At 40.4% G+C, this 17,333-nt stretch overlaps 1 protein-coding gene across 1 annotated transcript in view; it reads right to left on the reverse strand.

Annotated features, from left to right (window-relative positions):
- Positions 1-4,569: 4,569 nt before the first annotated feature.
- Positions 4,570-17,333, reverse strand: part of LOC131351665 (AT-rich interactive domain-containing protein 3B-like) — a 57,426-nt gene continuing 44,662 nt past the window's right edge. The window contains exons 5-9 of the mRNA XM_058387159.1: positions 8,878-9,061; positions 6,961-7,223; positions 6,569-6,844; positions 5,763-5,852; positions 4,570-5,021 (exon numbers count right to left, since the gene is read on the reverse strand). Coding sequence (XP_058243142.1) covers positions 4,858-5,021; positions 5,763-5,852; positions 6,569-6,844; positions 6,961-7,223; positions 8,878-9,061 — 977 coding nt within the window. The 3' untranslated portion in view covers positions 4,570-4,857. The remainder of the gene's footprint in view (positions 5,022-5,762; positions 5,853-6,568; positions 6,845-6,960; positions 7,224-8,877; positions 9,062-17,333) is intronic.

Below are 17,333 nucleotides of genomic sequence, written 5' to 3' on the forward strand. Positions count from 1 at the left end.
AAGTGCTCCACTTTTGAATACAATTCAACACAAACCAGTTTTCACGAGCGTTCACATGGGTCTTGTCCTTAAATGTCATTAGAATTAGAAGAGGGGAAAAAAAAAACAAACCCTAACATCAGTAATATCATCGTTATAATTCTATCAATAACAGCATTATAATATAACAACCGTACAAAAATATGCACAAAGACCATTGTTCAGTTTTCTGAATCAAAAAAAAAAAAAAAAAAAAACCTAGAAGACAAATGAGGTATTCCATAAACCATTTGCAAATGCATGAACGATATAATACACAGACAGATGTGGAGTTGAGGTGAAGTGAAGAAACGGCTGCTGCTGTGATTTCGGACATTCCTGAGTGAAATGAGGAAAGCTCTCCTTGCTTGAACACGCCCTCTGAGGAGTAGGATGATGATGATGAAGATGCTTGATGATGACCTATGTGTAGTGTGGAGGGAGCGGTAAGATTATTCAACAGGAACATTGAGAACACCGCAGAGCGACTCATTTCCTGTACCATTTCTGTCTGGATTAATCATCCATTACAAACTTATAGTATCTTCCACTATAATTTTACAGTACAGAAATGGGCTTTGACTCAAATCCGGTGCTGCACCGATCAGACGGAGCATGAGCATCGAGGATCTCGATCGGTCATGTATTTCATAATCTAATAGATGTCTTTTGTGCATGTTTCTGACCACATCTGATCTGATTTGACCAAGAAGCCTGGACCTGAACATGACCCAAAGAGCACTACAGAGTCAGAGTCAGTCCCGGACTCAAACAAGCTCACTGCATCCCGTCTTGAAGAGTTACACAGATATGTTTGAAATAGACGAGTGAATGAAATAACGTCCGGCTTGTTTAAGGGTTTGTGAAATGCTTTTTCTGTAAAAAGAGAGCCGAAGGTCTTGTGAGAATGTCTACAAGACAACGATCAATGAAAAGCTGTAACATGATTGGCTCTCTGCTCTCACCTGAGCGTTTTCAGACCACTAGACTCAAACAGTATTCTTTAAAAATAAACTCCAGGTGTTTAGCGATAATGAAACGTAACAGATTGTCAGTTGTGAGTTTTGTTAGACCCACTCTACGACATCGATCTTACACAATACAGGATCAGATTGTATTGTGAGCTCTCGAGTCTGCAGTGCATTCTGGGTACAATTTGTTCCTGAGATTTACTGTGATTTTGATTCTAAAGTGGACGAGGGCGTGTTTAAAACAGTCGAGCAGCTTTTCTCATTCTGACTCTCTCTCTCTCTCTCACACACACACACAATGTATGTAAACTGAATACATCTTGGACTTGAGCACCACCTAGAGGCTGGTGATCAGCAGAACACCTGGCAGCGACAGACTGTGGGTGATAAAGTGACTAATGTAACTTTTTACTTTTATAACCTGATCATCTGTTGTGCAAATGTTCTCACACACACACACACACACACACACACTTCAAACCAGAAGGTCTTTAAAATCTACTCATATATATGTATAACCTATAAGACCAGTTTAAAAGGAAAAACTCTATAAATATTCCTGATACGGTGTGTGTGTACATGTGTGTGTGTGTGTGTGTGAGACACTGATTGTATTTTGTGCAGCCAGACTTTAAAAGGTACAATTCTCTTCAGTTTGTTAAACACTTTCTGATAAAAGAGCCTGGACATTCGGCTCTGGAGAAATCCCGAAACCCGTCCAGGTTTCTCCAGCGATTAAGGCAACTACAGCGTCCTCTAACAGCAGCGCAACTTTTCCTTGACTGAAAAAATAAAAATAAAAAACAAGAAGAGCAAAGCATCACAGGACACCACGATGAGCCTGACGGCTGTAAACTGCTCCATGGTAGAACACAAAGCTATTAGATTCACAAATCTGATCACATGCTTTCGATCAGCAGCGCGGAGAAGTAGCACAAAGCGTTTTATTACAAGCAGCTTCATGTCAGGAAGGAACGACGTGAGGCGTTTGGCAAAAAAAAAAAGAAATAAAAAAATAACGTACTTCCTGAGCTTTGGGAGACGGAGCAACACTACATGGTGGTTCATCTTTGGGCACCTTCAGTGTTTTCATATTTGAAAAAGAAAGAAAAATGAATAAAAGATGCCGTATTTACTTCTACTTTCCAGAGCAATTCATTTCACAGCTCCAGTTACACAGAGAAATGTTTCTTTAAAGCATTAATAAGCAACTCATCAGCTCTGCTTCTCTCCTAAACGTGTGCTATTCTCCTTCCTGGTGCTGGAACTAGAGCCGACTCCAACGAACGAACACGCAGTGATGTTAACGAAGAGAAACAAAGCCTGAAAAGCAAGTTAGGAGTTTGTTATGTACGTAGCTGTTACAGTGAGCTCAATAAAGTCGAGGATGGATCACGTGACTACATTGTGGTTCCTCTGAAACACCCACAAGCACCAACAGCGACATGTTTCCACGACATGCTTACTGCTCAACATATCAAGGCAACTAGATTAGTAGAAGATGCAGGAAGGAGCTTCGTGGCACAAAGCCTTTATTATCGGCACACGGACATTACAGCACAGTGGAATTATCCACTGAGGAAGTTGGGGTCAGAGTGCAGGGGCAGCTACGATACAGCGCCCCTGGAGCAGAGAGGGTTAAAGGCTTTGCTCAATTGCCCAGCAGTGGAGTTTGATGGTGCTGGGGCTTGAACCCCGATCCTCCCATCAACAACCCAGAGCCTTAACCACTTGAACCACCACTTGAGGCGCCTTCAGCTTTTAGAGCAGCGTCATGTGTCGTGTTCTCCAAACCGGTGGAGGCTTTCTCACGTCTGATTACGGTGAAAGAGCAGCTTCTTCTTCAGGAGTTCCCCTGGATCCAGCACCAGGGCTGTCTAAAACTGACAGAAAAGCGGCTTCGCTAATCTCGGCTTTACAGATAGTGTAGAAAATGGCATCTGTTTGGGAAAAAAAGTGGGCGTGAAAATCCACAGACTGTGCTGTACGTCGTGGTTACGGTCAGACAGAAAGAAAGAAAGAAAGAAAGAAAGAAAGAAAGGAAGTGAGCTGCTCTTTGGTAAGTAGCTGCGCGATCAAGCCGTCTGGAATGAACCACCGTGATTGTACGAATGCAGAAAGTGACAAAAGCGATGAAGGATGAAGTGAGAGAGAGAGAGAGGGGTTCAGGCGGGAATTCTGATTTGGAAATCCGTGAGGAAGTCGTGGTTGTGGGATATGGTTAGTGTCTCTGAGAGAGAGAGAGAGAGAGTAAGAGTGAGGTATTTCTTAAAGAAAAGAAAATAACGACGTGTTTACTGACCGCATGAGTCGTCCGAGTAGTTCCTGAGAAAGCTGCCTTCTGCACGTCGAGAGGCAAATATCAACGTGATTTGATTTTATATAATGGAAAAAAAATAAAATAAAAAAACGAATAAAATCTAGCACTAAATCCACACACCCTAGAAGCACAAAGTGATGAGACGCAGACTCTCGGGGTCTCTACACTATTTAAACCAAACTCTAATATATTCCAGCGTCTCGTCTCGTCAGTGTGCAGGTTCGAGAGCGTCTAATTCGCCACGATGCCGCTTCCGGTGATTGTCCTACAGCATATAGTGACTTGCCCACGATCGAACCTAATAACAGGTAAATGAAAGAAATCCACAGCTGAGTGATGATGAGGTAGGTCATGAAACGTCGAGTCTGAAGTTTAAACCCTGTCTGAAGAGATGAGTGATGAGTAGCATTGCACAGAAACACTGCACAACACCTACTGTGTTATTCTACACTTCCCTATATCTAGTGAGGTATTTTCGGTACTGAGGTACTGGTCAGAGCATCAGTTCTGAACAGCAGTGGTCAGTGTAAATGTGTACCGCGGTCACAGCTTCCATTCAAGTCAAAGCTTTGGATCAGAACCAAGCATGGGTTTATACTTGAGTTTAATTACGTGTATCATCATGACTGCTGCAGTTCATGCAGAAAAGGGTGTAGAGCGTAGATAGATCAATCACGTTCGCTAATTTTGGACAAATTTCCTCATTAAGGTTAGGATTTACATTTTTAGGAATCAGATTGTTCTTAATTAACGCTGCCATGAAATGGTTCCACGCTTAACCTGATGATGATGCATCAGCGATGATGTGCCCCCTAGTGGACATCACTGTAAATCCTCCCTGAGTGTAAAAGGTACGCAGGCGAGCGTGTGATGGACGCCCATCACTCCGCCAGGTCCTCACACGGTTACAGCGCAGCAGCTAGTTATGAGGTTTTTGGCTCAGAGGAAATTGAACGTATAGCAACACGATGAGGCGAGGAGGAAAAAAAAAAAATTCTAATAGATTCTTAAAATAAAACTCACTCAGATGGAGTATTCACTACAGCTCCTGAGGTAAAGATATTATTGTAATATTTAACTGCTGCAGATTGCTCAAGCTGAGGTTTAAAAGAGGGGGGGGCAGGGAGAGAAGAGAGGAAATATATATATATATATATATATATATATATATATATATATATATATATATATATATATATATATATATATATATATATATAAAAAATCTGAAAAGTTCTAAATAAAAATCTTCAAGTCCTGTAATGAACACCTGTCATTTGATTTTGGCTGAATGTCATGATTGTGTTTAGCGTTTTACTTAAGCACAGTGTTTGTTAAGAAGTATTTTGTACGTGTGTGTGTGTGTGTGTGTGTGTGTGTGTTTTAAATATGTCTGAACATGTATAGGCAGCCAAGGCTGACAGGAAGTAAATGAGGTACTGGTTGTGTAACAGTCTGATTTTTCAAAACATCCGTGCGAGGGCTGTTGTTGTGGTCGAGCCGAGGCTCGGACGAAGCCGAAGCCTGGACTGTAGAGGACGAGTCGTCCTACGGTGACCCGCTGGTGGACGGCTCGGCCGAGCTGGGACCTTTGGAGGAAGAGGAGGAGGGGCTGCGGCTGGGGAAGGTGAAGGCGGTGTTGGGCGTCACGGACGACGTGCTGGCTGCAGAAGACACGGCCACCGACACGGGCTTCTGAGCAAACAGAGTTCCTAAGAGGGAGAAGAGAGATGAAGAGAGATGAAACACACCTTCACCTTTACAGGGAAATTAACCTGATTATTAAACCAAGAAATGAGGAGGGTTATCAAATACTGTTTTTTTTTTGATAAAGAGGGACATTGCCTAGCTGGCATTGTTGGGCCCCCGAGTAAGGCCCTTAACCCTCTCTGCTCCAGGGGGCGCTCTATTATGGCTGACCCTGTGCTCTGACCTCATGTCCAAAGCTGGGATATGTGAAGAAAGAATTTCACTGTGCTTCAATGTGACAAAAATAAAGGCTGTGTGGGACACTGCTACTGAAACTGTCCACACACACACACACACACACACCCACACACCCCTATACTTCATCACTAGAGGGCAGTGTGTCACTTTTACTGTTAAACATTTGACCGTTATGCCATGCCGTAGATATCAGACCATTTTCATCGATCATTTCTATTTTTATTATTGCTGTTCATGCAGTTTCAGTTATTTCCAGTATCAAATAAAACAAAAGCCCAAAATGACACCCACATGTAATCTTACAGTCACTACTATTGATGTTAGGGTTAAATTTATGAACTCATAATAATACACTAATAACTCATTTTTAACATTTTCCCAGTTTACTACAGCATGAACCTGGATGATATAAGGTCACTTACAAGGTGACTGATGAAATATGTGTAATAGTTACGACTGTAACACAGTCTAGAGTGTATTATGAAGCAGAGACGTGTGCTGTGTACCTGAGTAGACGACACCATTGACCTCTACAGATACGCTGATGCTGGAAGACCCTGTAGAGGAAATGCTCAAGGCCAGGTCGTGTTTATCTTCTGCAGAAACACAAACACAAGTGGTTTAAAGCCACGTCACTCCTCTTCATGCCCTTCATTCAGACACTTTCTCCACCTCATGATAGGAAACTGGACATTTGGAGGGAACTGGTCCTCAAGCCCTGCTCTAGATGTTACTCTGGTTCTTAGGGAGCTCCAGCTCTTCAGGGCAGTGTGCTTTACGACATGACACGACAAACACCACATTACAACATCTAACTGGGGACTCTACTGCCACCTAGAGGGGCATTCTTTCTTTAACACTAATATTAAAGCAGCAGTGAATGTTTTCATAGATTTTAAGCATCACTGAAACCGCTTAACTTTGAATAAATATTGCTATATTAATAACTGTACTTAAATCTGAAGATCTGAAACTTTACAACAGAACTGTCCTCGTATTTAACCAAAAATGTTTTTATATGAACATGAAACATTTAGCATATGCACTGAATACATATCGTCTATATAGCGTGTCATTTTTTTGCCATGAAATATTTTATCTACACCGTAACTTCAACGCAGATGTTCTCCATGTGTTATACTTGCTTCATGAACACACCCCTTTAAAAGCTTCTGGTAATAAAGAATGATATAATGCTGCTGAGGAAATACAGTAGGAAGCTTCAGTGTTTATGGCACCACATGACGACTGGAGTCATGACATTTTACTCTCCTCTGGGTCTGTGGTTCCGTTCCCCGCTGTGATAACTGACCTTTTGGTGTCAGACCCATGCGCAGGTTCATGGGCATGTGGGATGCCATGGCTAGCAGGTTCTGCTGAAGCGCCTGCTGCATGAGTCTCTGCTGCTCCTCGGCCAGACGTGCCATCTTCCTCTCCGGCCCCTCAGAGACTCCGAGTCCACTGCCGGTCTCCAGTTTTTCCCTCAGCTGCTCCAGCGTGGCCGCCCGAGCCAGTCCTGCCATCTGCTGTGGCCCCAGAGCCAGAGCCATGCCCGGGGCACGAGCCAGCAATGATGGAGAGGCGTCTTCTAATAGAGAGAGAGAGAGAGATAAACAAAGAGTGAAATATCAAATCACACATCTTTTTTTGAATTAAAAATGAAATCTTATTAAATGTGTTTTCCTTTTTCCTTGCTCCTCTTACCCAGAGCCTTGATTGAGGGTACTGATGCCGCCTGAAGGCCATTCAGTGCCGCCGCAGCTCCGGCACTCAAAGCAGCCAGGTGCATTTTTGGAGGAGACAGGATGTGGGGGGCAGAGCTGGGGGAGGAGCTAAAGCGGAACATGCTGTTGCTGTAGCTGGGGCGACGCCCTTCGCGTCGGTTGCTGTCGATGGCGGCCTGCAGCTCACTGGGAGAGCTCAGGCTTTTGCGTGCACACTCGTATGGGTACAGATACTTCATATACCTGATAAGAGAGAACGCAAACGCACACAGTTAATGAGTTATTCTCATTGTTACACTGATAATTCAACACTGCAGCTCCATTACCTGCTGCAGTAAATGAATGAGGGACGTCTGGGGAGATATTGCATTTTATGGTTTAGTGATTACTCAAATGTCATTTCTTGTGAAATTACCAATATCTTATCAGAATGATTTAAAGTACACCCAAAAAAATCCAGTGTCCAGGGTTTGATAACTGCTGCTGGTCGACTAACCGGCTTGATTCAAATCACTGATTCGAATCAGCAGCTCCACTCGACTCACAAAACTTGACTAATCTGACTCGACTCATCTGTGCACCTCATTCGACTCCTTATTTTCCCTCACTCAACACACTGAACAGTGAAAGAGCTCTGTTGTGTTATTTTAGAGACGCTATTTAATATATTCAATTTTTCAATTTAGACGTAAATTAAAAATTGAATCAATCTTAACTGAACTGAGCTCATTTTAATATATACATATATATTATACACTGATCAGGCATAACATTATGAACACTGAGAGGTGACGTGAATAAGACTCATGATCTCCTCATCATGGCACCTGTTAGTGGGTGGGATATATTAGGCAGCAAGTCAACATTTTGTCTTCAAAGTTGATGTGTTAGAAGCAGGAAAAATTTGAGCGAGATTGACGAAGGACTAAATTGTAATGGATAGACGACTGGATCAGAGCATCTCCAAAACTGCAGCTCTTGTGGGGTGTTCCCGGTCTGCAGTGGTCAGTATCTATCAAAAGTGGTCCAAGGAAGGAACAGTGGTGAACCGGCGACAGGGTCATGGGCGGTGAAGGCTCATTGATGCACGTGTGGAGAGCAGCCTGACCCGTGTGATCCGATCCAACAGACGAGCTACTGTTGCTCAAACTGCTGAAGAAGTTAATGCTGGTTCTGATAGAAAGGGGTCAGGATACACAGTGCATCACAGTTTGCTACGTATGGGGCTGCAAAGCTGCAGACCAGTCAGGGTGCCCATGCTGACCCCTGTGCATTGCTGAAAGTGGCAACAATGGGCATTAAATGTAACTATAACTGGATAAAAACCTGTGTCAATGCTATGTTATTAAAAAAAAAAAAAAAAATATATATATATATATATATATATATATATATATATATATATATATATATATATATATATATATATATTACTGATGTGATTTAGAAGGAATAAAACACTTTATGGGAAATGAATCCTGATGAAGTAACTAGTAAATCTTCACATTAGGTTGATCACATCTCTCCACATCTCCCAAGGGTTCCATTTCTTACATAATTTATCATTTCAGGAGTACTCACACAGCACCGTCTCTCTGCGTTAACACCAACAGCTTCCTAATGATCAGATCAGATAAATGAGCCGTTTTGCCAGAAAATAGAGGTGCTTAATTAAAAAATAAAATAAAATCTCAGTATTTCTATCCTCCATGCAAGGTGAACTCTGACCCAAATCTAATCAATAAATCCATCATGTCAATACAGTGCACCAATAGCAGGACAATGGTGGACAGAAATGAAAAGAGGAGTGTGACAGAAGGTGCGGTGAAAGCAGAGACAGAAGTATTCCAGGATGGTAATCTGAAGATGTCTTTTGTATGTTTGTGTGTGTTCTCACTGTGTGCGGAGTGTGAAGGCAGCGCTGGTGATGGACGTGGGTAAGTTCAGGCCCTTGGTGATTTCTCTCCAGATCTTCTTGTTGATGACCTCCACCAGTCCTCCCTTCTCTGTCACCAGCTTGTAGAGCATGTAGAGATCCAGCACCTGCTTGGCCATGATGGGGATTCGGTTCACTGGGGTTCCTACATCACACACACACACACACACAGAGTCATCTTTAAGAGCTGTATATACAGAATGGGTAATTCTACATTTCCAACATCATTTACATTAACTGGTATTTTAGGAGTCGTGTGAAATTCCTCAGGAACAGATTATTAAGTCTGGTAAGATCTCTCGGTTTCTGAGGTGAGATAAAGTCTATCCCATTCAGAAAGCATTAGAAAGACAAAAGTACAGCATGACAAATAAAATAACTATGTTCCGGTTTTCTGTCTGACATTCTGTCTTGTGTTTTGCCTGCAATTTGTCTCAGTTTTTGTCTGAATTTTGTCTCATGTTTTTGGTTGAACTACTGTCTGGATTTCTTTGAATTTTGTCTGGTACATTGGCTGAAATTGGTCTAGTGTGTTGTCTGAATTTTGTCTGGTTAATTGTCAGAAGTTTGTCTGGTATATTGCCTGAATTGTGTCAGAATTTTGTTTGGTTTATTGTCAGAATGTTGTCTGGTGTATTGACAGAATTTTGTCTGGTTTATTATCAGAACTTTCTCTGGTATATTGTCTGATTCTGTCTGGAATATTATCAGAATTTTGTCTGGTATATTGTCTGAATTTTGTTTGGAATATTGTCAGAATTTTGTCTGGATTTTGTCTGGTATATTGTCTGGAATATTATCAGAATTTTGTCTGGTATATTGTCTGGTATAGCGTCTGGATTTTGTCTGGAATATTGTCTGTTTTTTTTGTCAGAAGTTTGTCTTGTGTGTTTTCTGGATTTTGTCTGACACATTGTCAGAATGTTGTCTGGTTTATTGTCTGAATTTTGTTTGGTACATCTGGAATATTGTCAGAATCTGTCAGAAGTTTGTCTGGTATATTGTCTGAATGTTGTCTGGTATATTGTCAGAATTTTATCTCATGTATTGTCTGGATTTTGTCTGGTATATTGTCTGAATATTGTTTGAATATTGTCAGAATCTTTTCTGGTAAATTGTCTTATTTTTGTCTGGTATATTGTCTGAAATTTGTCTCATGTGTATTGTCAGAATTGTGTGTGGTGTATTGTCTGAATTTGTTAAAAATGTTGTCTGGTGTACTGTCTGGTGTACTGTCTTCTGCAATTGCACCAGCTTATTTCTACTCCATATCATCGTTCAGTACACTTAATTCCTCTACACAAGACCTGTGTGTGTTTTTGTGTGTGAGAGTGTGTGTGTTTGTTGACTAAAGCCTTTTAGGGCTCTGTGTCCTCTGTTCTAAAACCCTGAGAGGTCGAAGAGCACCAGTTACATGTTTAACCACACCAACCTGACCTCAAACATCGCAAACATACGGCAGTATAGACTTCTGAGAGCAGTGCATCGGTCTCGTCTAGACTTTATGGTGAAGGGGTTTGGAGGCGAAAAGTACAAGCCACAACACACACACACCCCTTCTTAACAAACATGCATAGAGCTACAGTTACTTGAAGGATTGTGAATTGAAACCCACCCACACACCCTTCATTTTAAGGCATGCAGGTGTGGCTGTGTGTGTCAGCGTTGTGTAATATTACGTCTAATCTAATCCTATAGCCCTTGGGTACGTTCCAGCCTCAGACAGACGAGCCATTAACGCTTCCCTGACAGCAGTGTGATCATCTGAGAAGCTTAGAGCTGATTTGACTAATGTCTTCACTTAGTCATGGTGCTGCCCAGTTTGCCTTTTATGTGAGACACAAGCGTGTGTGTGCATGTGTGTGTGTGTGTGTGTGTTAATATTTACATATGTATTGCTATTCTGACTCATATGAGTTAAGATAAGACACATAATACAGTCTGGACAAAATGATCAACAAACCACAAAACTACACAGAGAAACCTCGCTGGACATCCTGTGTTTACTAAGAAAATAAATAATAATAGAACGATATAAAATAACTCGTAGCCGGTCAGAAGCGATCTGGAAATCAGCCATAATTAGGAAGCTCGACAGCACGTATTACCACACACACCAGATAAACCAGTCTCAGCCAGTCTGGATGTATATAAGTGCACATAAATCCACCTACATAATAAGCCCTAAATGTAGCATTGTAAAGAGAAGGGATGGGCCCTGAAGGGGAAATATGTTATATAAATGTGACTAAACAATACGCAGCCGATGTATGCAGACAATCCAGACCATCCACCTGCATGACATGTGAAAAAGGTGCAGAGGAGATAAAGGCAGAAAATAACCTGGTAAAAACAAACAACCTCTTAAAAATAAAATAAAATGAAATAAAATAAAAATAAGATAAATAAATAAATACCGCAACGAGCTATAAATATAGAAAATAACCTGGTAAAAAAAATAAAACTGATCCAAACAACATATTAAAAATAAAAGAAAGAAAGAAAGAAAGAAAGAACGAAAGAAAGAAAGAACGAAAGAAAAAAGAATGAAAGAACGAAAGAAAAAAGAATGAAAGAACGAAAGAAAAAACGAAAGAACGAAAGAAAGAACGAAAGAAAAAAGAATGAAAGAACGAAAGAAAAAAGAATGAAAGAATGAAAGAACGAAAGAAAAAAGAATGAAAGAACGAAAGAAAGAACGAAAGAAAGAACGAAAGAAAGAACGAAAGAAAGAACGAAAGAACGAAAGAAAAAAGAATGAAAGAACGAAAGAAAAAAGAACGAAAGAACAAAAGAAAGAAAAAAGAACGAAAGAACGAAAGAAAAAAGAATGAAAGAAAAAAGAACGAAAGAACAAAAGAAAGAAAAAAGAATGAAAGAACGAAAGAAAGAACGAAAGAAAAAAGAATGAAAGAATGAAAGAACAAAAGAAAAAAGAATGAAAGAACGAAAGAAAGAACGAAAGAAAGAAAGAAAGAAAGAAAGAAAGAAAGAAAGAAAGAAAGAAAAAAGAATGAAAGAACGAAAGAACGAAAGAAAAAAGAATGAAAGAATGAAAGAACGAAAGAAAGAACGAAAGAAAAAAGAATGAAAGAATGAAAGAACGAAAGAAAGAACGAAAGAAAAAGAAAGAAAGAAAGACTGCAAGGAGCAAAAAAGAAAGAAATGGGCAAATTCACTGTATAGCACGGATATTAAGAGAGAGAAAAAGAAAAAGGACGAACGAACGAAAGAGAGAGAGAAAGAAAGAAAGAAAGAAAGAAAGAGAGAGAGAAAGAAAGAGAGAGAAAGAAAGAGAGAAAGAAAGAAAGAAAGAAAGAAAGAAAGAAAGAAAGAGAGAAAGAAAGAAAGAGAGAAAGAAAGAAAGAAAGACTGCAAGGAGCAAAAAAGAAAGGAATGGGCAAATTCACTGTATAGCACGGATATTAAGAGAGAAAAAGAACGAAAGAATGAAAGAACGAACGAAAGAATGAAAGAAAGAACAAAAGAGAAAGAAAGAAAGAAAGAAAGACTGCAAGGAGCAAAAAAGAAAGAAAGAACGAAAGAAAGAAAGAAAGACTGCAAGGAGCAAGAAAGAAAGAAAGAAAGAAAGAAAGAAAGAAAGAAAGAAAGAAAGAAAGAAAGAAAGAAAGAAAGAAAGAAAGAAAGAAAGAACAAAAGAGCAGGTAAACATTTCAGACGTTTATGGATCTTGGATTAATCTGATATCACTGGTGCAGTTTAAAGGCTGGTCCAAAATAACCAAAAGTAAAATAAAGTAAAGTTTTTACATTTAACACTTTACATTTAATCTACAGCTGAATTAGATGTAACTCATGTTAATGAACACTGCTATATTATGCTCTAACGCTGTAATTATTCCAATCTTTTCTTGAAATCTCTGTAGAGCTGCACAGATTTTCCCCTTCTCCTTCACCCCACCTCCTCTTCCTGATACTTGGAAGACATAAGGTCTTTGTATTAAGATTCATGTCCTTGTGCCCTCTCAGGTCAAAAAAAAAGGAAAATGAGCAGAATTCTTGTGTTACTGTGTCACTTGTCCATGTGTACGGGACGTGTACTAGGATCTAGACAGGTTGGGTTGTATGTAGGCATTATGTTTTTAAGCCACTGTGTGTGTGTTTCTGTATTAAAAACTCACATTTGCTTTATAAGTCTGTATGTTTGCATGCTTTTATGTGGCTGGGAGTATTCATATTCCAGCTGTGACATTAACTCGCTCTCTCTCTCTTTTTTTTTGTTGAATTGCTATAGAGTAGAGACAGATGGAGGGATATGTTAAAAAGAATCGCACTGCTAATTGTTTACGATCCTCCATCTGATTGTCTGAGGATCGTGTAAAGGAGTGTGGAACGGTAAAGGAGTGCTGTGGGTGTGTCTGTATGTTCCTCCACCTTCTCCTTCTCCTCCTCCTCATCATCATTATTATTACAGTAGAAGCTGTTCACACACACACACACACACACACACACACACACACACACACACACACATCTTTAATGATGTTCCGCCCATCAAACCCACATCAAGTACAGGGGTCAGATGTCAGCTACAGGGTATTGATGATCAAATTAGAGGGCGAGTCAGCAGGAAACTCACACACACACACACACACACGCCTCTGCTTCACATACAAAGGCAGAGTATGAACAAAAGGTCCTTTACAGGCTGTACAACATCTTCCTCCTCCTCATCTTCACCACTATAAACTACTAATAGAAAAGTGTCCAGTGTGTTCAGCTCCACTAATCTGGGGTCTCCAGTGCACACCATGTGCTTTATACGTCAAAACTAAAACATTAAATACATTAAACCAAAAGCTGGGAATGAACAATGAGAGGTGGAGACCAGAAACCTATTTCTAAACAGATAAAAAACAAACACACACTGTGTATCATTCATTTACAGAGGAATAAAACACTCCTGGGAATTGAGTTGAGTTAGTCCTACCGACCTGTAGCTGGTTACTTTCCCATGGCAGCATGTGTTTTATTTCTCTTATACCACAGCCATTCACCATGACTCTTACAGTTTAGTCTGATATGCGTGTTTCTCTCTTCACCTCACCTCTCTAGCATTTTTTCTTAACCCCAAAAAACGTGTCAAAGCTTGAGTTCCAGCTTCACCGCCGACTCGCTGTTGAACCCGTGCATGTGGATCGTCTGTGTAAGCTTGTATCTACGGAATCAATAATGTGTTAAAACTTAAACCTGTGCTTAATAGCTAGACTATTGTCAGTATACAAAATAAATCGGTGCCTTCCGATCAATCAGAATGCAGTATTTAAACGCTATCAGGTAGAACACAGAAAACAAAATGTCCATCAAGATTTTTAGTTAAAAATAAAAAAATAATATAAATAATAAAAATAAAAATAAATAATTTAACCAGAATAACTAATCATTATTATTATTATTATTATTATTATTATATATGTAATAATAATAATAATAATAATAATAATTATTATTATTATTATTATTATTATTTATGTAATAATAATAATAATAATAATAATAATAATAATAATAATAATAAGTATTTAAATTATATTAAATATTATATTAATATATATTAAAAATAAATACCCCCTTTTTATTATTAAAAACAAGACCAAATAAAAAAAGTAAAAAAAATCAGCTATGTGTTTCTATTTATTCTATGAATTTTGCTGTGAGATACCTGGGGCTAGTTTATTTATTTGCAGCATTATTTATGGTGATATTGGTATCCGATATAAGGATATAAAGTGTCCTGTCGCAGCACTGAGCAGTTTAACGTTTTCACACTGAGGAGCCAGTTTATTAAGTCATCAAGCAGCAGATTTAATCCTAAGCATCGTAAGAAACACCGCAAACGGCACGTGACAGACCGGACGAGAGCCGAGGAGTGATCACACGTATGCTGCTGGACTGTGGACTCGGCAGCATCAAACAGCAGCATGCTAACTCTGCACCTCTGTCTGCGCACGGCTGCTCTGAAGGCCGCTCTAATTGGCTGCAGGCTTCCTTGTCCCATCATGCCCTGCCCCGCTGATTTTCCCCCTGGGACTGACCGATCAGGAGTGGAGAGATTAATGGTAGCAGGGGTCAGAAGTCACGCTGGTGAGAAAGCCTGCAGTTGGGGCCCCGTAGGAGGATGGATAACTCAGGAGTGAGAAAAGGAAGAGGAGAGGATTTGAGATACGACTATTGAGACCTGGACAGGAACAGTAAAGTGTGTAGAAAAAAAAAGGGGGACAAAATAGGGGACAGCAGAGAGAGAGAGAGAGAGAGAGAGAGAGACAGACAGAGAGAGAGAGAGAGTAAAGCACACAATAAAGCAAGGTATACAAGTCAAAATGCAGCCTCTTACAGAGATATTAGTATATATGATGTCCACTGTGTGTGTGTGTGTGTGTGTGATCACATAGCCTGGCCATTTATAGAGCACCACTTGTTGCACAACGTAAGATATTTATAGTTTTTATAGCTGCTGCTCAGATGGAGCGAGACTCTGGAGCAGGATGTGCTGGATGATCAGCTCGCAGCTGTTCGCTCCACATTCACCAAACCACGACAAAGATAGAAAGCAGAAGTTAAATGAAATACAGTGCGATCCACTGAACACTGACCTAATTGGAGCAGGCAGCTGCTCGGCCGTACAGGTCGCTATAATAAGTCTGCGGGACTCGGAGCCGGGCCCTGACGCCCGCCTGGTAAATGAAATATCGCTAATATTTCACGCTTGTGACATTCCTTAAATTATTAAAGCGCCGCGAGTGACCGGTGAGGTGACCGAGGGAATTAATTTTTCAGTGAGCATGCAACTCTGCCACTGCGGTGTGAGGTTTCAGCAGAGAGAGAGAGAGAGAGAGAGAGAGAGAGCAACAGAGTGAGAGAGAGAGGGAGAGAGACAGAAAGAGAGAGAGAGACAGCAACACAGAGCGAGAGAGAGAGAGACAGAGCACGACATAGAGAGAGAGAGACAGACAGAGAGAGAGAGAGAGAGAGAGAGAGAGAGAGAGAGAGGGAAAGAGAGAGAGAGACAGAGTGAGTGAGAGAGAGAGAGAGCGAAAGAGAAAGAGAAAGAGAGAGAATGCATATCACTATATAAAGCTCTGTGTTAGGAATGTGTAAGTGTGTAAGGAATAAAACACCGTTAAAGAAAAAGAATCAACAGTGTTGTTCTTGTTGTTGTTTATTTTGCCATAACCGTGTGGCACAATGCAAAGCACAGCTATAACCACCAAAAAAAAAAAAAAACCAAACACCACCACCACCAGAATAGTTCTATGGAATGTAGTAAAACATCTATGAACCAGTTATGACACCTGTTATTACTTCCCTTACAGCAGTCTCTCTTCAATCTCTCTCTCTCAGAGATAATTACACAAACATGACAAAAGATGTTATCGAGAAGCCGCAGAGCGTAAACTCCTCCATCCTGATGACCTTCCTGCATCAGAAAAACCGAAACCTCCCGCAGTACCTCGCACCTGACTCTTCCTCACCTCACAGAGGCATCAGGGGTTTGTGTTAATCCTATTCCTCTGACAGTGTGAAGAGTTTGGAGGCAGAAAACACACGAGAATGATAAACATGATGGAAACTTTCACCTATTTATCTGTGTGTTCTAGAGCAGAGTCGTCAATCTGTTCAGAACACACACTCTCTACCACAAGAACTATAGATAATTGTGTGTGTGTGTGTGTGTGTGTGTGTGTGTGCACGCGTCAGTCCTTGTTGTATTCCCTGCACTCTCCAGGACAGAAGTCTGGCTTAACTTTAATGGCAGCACAGAGACATAAAAGGCATCGGGGCGATGATAGAACAGAGACATGCTATCTTTAGCCCAGATATCTCTCTCTCTCTCTCTCTGGCTATCTCACTCACTCTCTGGCTCTCTCTCTCTCTCTCTATGTGTCTCTCTCTCTGGCTATCTCACTCACTCTCTGCCTCACTCTCTTTGTCTTTCACTCGTTCTCTCAGTCTCAGTTACTTTGTCTCTCTCTGTCTTACTCTGTGTCTCACTCTCTCTCTGTGTCTCTTATTCTTTCTCTATGTCTCTCTCTCTGTCGCTCTCTCTGGCGCGCTCTCTCTGGCGCTCTCTCTCTCACACACACACAAGTACATTTTGTACAGATACACCTCTGCCACAGGAAGTAAACAATCCTGACTCTCAGATGACACCACAACAGTAAGATGTGAACCTCTGAGTGAACCACACAGACACCCGGTGTCATACAGTTGATAAACGGCACAATCATTAAATAATAAATAATAATAATAATAATAATAATAATAATAATAAATAATAATAAATCTAGAATAATGAATCCACTCAATCAATCTTTCACAGTATTGTTCTGTGTGCTGATTTATTTCTGTAGCTACTAAACAAAAGCATCACTGACCTTTTTGAGACACCTGATCAAA

Source organism: Hemibagrus wyckioides, linkage group LG04 (assembly GCF_019097595.1).
Source record: "Hemibagrus wyckioides isolate EC202008001 linkage group LG04, SWU_Hwy_1.0, whole genome shotgun sequence".
In the NCBI taxonomy this organism is placed as follows: Eukaryota; Metazoa; Chordata; class Actinopteri; order Siluriformes; family Bagridae; genus Hemibagrus; species Hemibagrus wyckioides.